Consider the following 4,454-nt stretch of genomic DNA (forward strand, 5'->3'; position numbering starts at 1 on the left):
GTTTGGCTGTAGTTGCAGATAAACCTGCGATAGAAATTGGCAACACCCAGGCTGCTTGCAAGTCTCAGCTGTAGGCCAGTCCAAACAGCCTTAATTTTTTCCTTAGTGTGTCTTACCTGTCCACCCTCAAGGATAAATCCAAGAAAGGAAACTGATGGTCTGTGGAATTCACATTTCTCAGCCTTGACAAATAGTTTGTTCTCGAGCAAATGTTAAAGGACCTGGCGGACATGGATCTTGTGCTCAGAAAGGTTCTTGGAAAAAATGAGGATATCATCAATATAAACAAAGACAAAAATGTACAGAAAATCTCTCAGAACATCGTTGACCAAGGCCTGGAAGCAAGCGGGACCCCTTTTATATAATTACATTTGCTTTTATTTGGTCATGCTCCTGGTGGTTGGCAGCTTTATTCCACTCCGTATTCTCATGAGTGTAGTCTTTGCTCAGTTTACAATAATAAAAAACAAAACTTTGATTCAGGAAGTCAAACGTTACCAGGGTTGTTCCTCACTTGTCTGAGGTCAATACCAAATGGATCTGGATGCTTTAGTTCTGCACCGTTTCCGCCTTTTAGGAAATAATGTGAAGTCCATCAACCACAAACTTCGATTTCAGTTTTTTAACAGACAGCCACCCTTACGTCAGAGCAAAATTATTTAGTTAATCTCATGGTATTTCTGGGATCTAGCCTGTTGCAGTTTAACTTCAATGTCTTTACTTCTAATCCTCAATAGACCTGTACTTATTCTAGTTGCCCATCAGATGGCAATCTCTAACCTTTGAAATCATCATCCAACCTTTAACATAGACAACATCATTTCTGCTACTTTCACTTTCATTTAGAAACAGGTTTTGTTAGAACAGACAAGCAGAAAGTCGACAGAGTGAAGCTGATGAAATTGCCGCTTCAGCTGATATTTCCAACTCAGGTCAGAGATCTTTTTATAAAATTTTCCATCACACTTTATCCTCTTTGGATTATAATCTGGTAAACTGTTATATTAATGGAAAACAGTGTTGCATTAAGAGACTTTAACACTTTTAACTACTACTACTACTAAACACTACTTTAAACAACACTTGAGAGTCAAAATGGCTCTGTCTGCTTTCTTAGATTTTCTTTTGATATTAGGTTTTTCATTTTTGATAATTATTTTTATCATTAATCTAGTATAAATGCATGTTTAAATTACAAAGTATCTTCTCTGATTGGCTGATTAAAGTTTATGTTTGTAAACTATATGATAAAATGAAGCCTTACTTCCTTTAGCAGCATCCAGCCGCCCCGCTACAGAACTAAGGATTGTGTTGATAGGAGGAAGATATGATGACCCCTCCAGTGGTAAAAGCTCAGCTGGAAACATCATCCTGGGTCACAATGTTTTTGATACCAGCAGAAGAACAGCTCGGAGTGAAGCAAAGCAGCAGGAAGTACTCGGCAGACGACTTACAGTGGTTGATACTCCAGGATGGTGGTGGACTTTTCCTATAGAAGAAACCCCAAAACTGGATCAGATAGAAATCCAAAATAGTGTCCATCTGTGTCCCCCAGGACCTCATGTCTTTCTTCTGGTCATTCCTGTTTGTTCATATTTATCCCACCTTGTAAAACTATCTCTAGAGGACCATCTGGAACTTTTCAAAGCAGATGTTTTCAGTCATACCATCGTGCTGTTCACTGCAGTCGATCCATGTAGTGATGAAACCATTGAATCCAAAATCAGAAGAAGTTCATCCCTGCAGTGGATCCTTCAACAATGTGGAAACAGAAAACATGTTCTCAACATCAGCAACAGAGAAGATAGAGATCAGGTCAAGATGCTTTTAGAGAAAATTGAGGCGATGATTGAACAGAACAGGGGGAGATACTGTTCTATTGAGAAATCTCATGGAAATGCTCATAGAGAGAGACTGAAAGATTTGGCTAAAAAAGCCTCAAAAAGGTTTGATGAAGTTCAGAAACAAAGAAGAAACCTGAAGCTACAGATTGAAGGTAATTCAACTTTCTTTCCTCATTCTTCAATGGTTCTACAGACGTCTCTGGGAGCTCACATATTATTTATCCCTTCCAGAAAAAGTTTTTTTTTTTTTTTTTGCTGGTAAAATAAAATAGACAGAGATGTTTTGCCTTTACAAATGTTGTATTTTTTTAGGCATTGTCAACCCCAGTCTAAATAGACCTGAACTGCAAACTTAAAAAAAATATATGTTTTCATTTAGGTGGAAAAGTCCCTCCAAACCATTTAAGAATATTGATGGTTGGTAATTCATATGCTGGAAAGAGCTCAACAGGAAACATCATTCTAGGAAAATATGCATTTGGAATTAATGAAAGTGTTGGAAGAAAGACAACACGCAGTGAAATAAGCCATGGTGTGGTTGAAGGAAGGCGGGTCACAGTGGTGGATTCTCCTGGATGGTTCTGCATCCATACCCTTCAGGACACCAGTGAGATGGACAAACTGGAAATAGAGAATGGTGTGAATCTCTGTCCTCCAGGACCACATGCTGTGCTTCTGGTTATTGATCTGGCAGTCAATGCTGATGCATCATATCTGATATCTATCCAGGAACAGATGAGTCTGTTTAGAGAAGAAATCTGGAAACACACACTGGTTCTGTTTACCTATGGTGACTGGTTAGGAGTGAAGACTGTGGAGGAGTATATAGAGAGTGATAAAGGTCTGCAGTGGATAGTGAACAAGTGTGGGAACAGCTATCATGTTCTGAACAACAAGGACCGCAGTGATAAGGCTCAGGTAAAGGAGCTCATTGAGAAGATTGAAGAGATGTGGGCAAAAAATGAAGATCCTCATTATGAAGTGGACCTGGACCGAGCAGCACAGATAGAAGCCAAGATGGAGGCTGGAGACAAGGAAGCCAAAAGGTTGAAGAAGATCAACGACAGACAGTCAAGAGTCCTGAAAGAGGTTTATGAAGGTAAACAAGTTTTATAAAAGTTTATGACATAATCCTGTAACATTAAAGTTTCACGATTAGAACCTATTTGGTTTTTCTGTTTGTTTTCTAGCTGAGAGATATCCAGTCACTGACATCAGGATTGTTCTGGTTGGACAGAAATGTTCAGGAAAGAGTTCAGCAGGAAATCTGATCCTTTTCAAGGAGAAATTTAACATGACCTTTGATAGAGCTTCTTTGGAAAAGGTGAACCATCAAGTTGATTAAGAAAAAACATTTCATACATTCAAACATCCAGACTGGATGTTTACCTGAGTTCAGCACATCCAGAAATGTTGTTTTTTCTTTTCAGAACTATGAAGATAAGAGAACATTGGCAACATGTGAGAAACATGAAGGAAACTTTTATGGAGTAAATGTGTCAGTGGTTGAAACACCAGGCTGGTTCACAGACTCAACACCAGCTGACTGGATCAAAGATGAAATTCTCCACAGTGTCTCCATGTTTTCTCCTGGACCTCATGTTTTTCTCCTGGTTGTACCAATCTTCAAAGCTTTAACTGAGAAAGATCTAATGGCTCTGGTGGAGGTCCTAATGCCATTAACAGAGAGAGTGTGGAGACACTGCATGGTGCTGTTTACCAGGGGAGACTGGCTCAATGGCCTCCCTGCAGAAAACTACATAATCCAAGAGGGCAAGGAGCTCCAGGAGCTTCTGGAGAAGTGTGGGAACAGATACCATGTTCTCAATAGCTTTGATTATAATGATCCTGTTCAAGTCAAAGAGCTGTTCCAAAAAATTATCAACATAGTAAAACAAAACAAAGGATGCTTCACAACAGAAGAAGGAGAACCTCAGCAAGAAAGACAATGCATGATGGAAGAGGAGTGGAAGAGACGGGAGCAGGAGCTGATGGAGAGAGTGATGAAAGCTTTAGCAAAGGAACCAGAGAAACCAACAGTGCCCTCTGTGGAGGTGGCACAAAGCAAGGATGAAGGATTCATTCCAGACAGTAAGTTTAACATCACGAATAATTAACCACTGAGTTTCCACAAACTTTTGGCTCCTTCAATGTTTTTTTTAGAATAACATTTTTTTTTTCTTCTGTTTCAGTGAGTGGAGATGATGCCTCAGAATATGGGAGCATTTCAGAGATTAAGAATCAACAAGCTCATAACAACGTTGCTGAATGGCTGGCTAAGAGAGTGAGACCATCTGAGATCAGCTCTGGAATGGGCAGCATTTGTTCCACAGCCAGTGATATTGGGAAACATGATGAAGCTATTCAATAGATTAAAATCATCCAAAGATGAGTTAATTCTAAGAAAATTCTCTGAAGATTTTCTCCAATCCTTTAATTAAACACAGGGACTATTGTTCAGCCAAAAAGCTACAGCAGAAACTTAACGGAAGCTAAAGGAGCAGACAGGATGCAATATTAAATTATCCCAGCTTGGTACTACATAGGACCAGGGCTTCAGATAGCGTTTTTGAACTGGGTGGATATGTCAATGAAAGATTTCAACACAAC

The 4,454-nt window shown here is 39.4% G+C and overlaps 1 protein-coding gene across 1 annotated transcript; it reads left to right on the forward strand.

The window, feature by feature from the left end:
• The first annotated feature begins 209 nt into the window (after nucleotides 1-209).
• On the forward strand, nucleotides 210-4,215 carry LOC119788872. The gene is made up of 7 exons (XM_038293570.1): nucleotides 210-299; nucleotides 863-932; nucleotides 1,277-1,996; nucleotides 2,224-2,943; nucleotides 3,035-3,168; nucleotides 3,275-3,935; nucleotides 4,037-4,215. The coding sequence occupies exons 1-7, from the start codon at nucleotides 210-212 to the stop codon at nucleotides 4,213-4,215; spliced, it is 2,574 nt and encodes an 857-aa protein (XP_038149498.1).
• Nucleotides 4,216-4,454: the final 239 nt, after the last annotated feature.

This window comes from Cyprinodon tularosa, unplaced genomic scaffold (assembly GCF_016077235.1).
Source record: "Cyprinodon tularosa strain WSP-4 unplaced genomic scaffold, ASM1607723v1 ctg329, whole genome shotgun sequence".
NCBI lineage: Eukaryota > Metazoa > Chordata > Actinopteri > Cyprinodontiformes > Cyprinodontidae > Cyprinodon > Cyprinodon tularosa.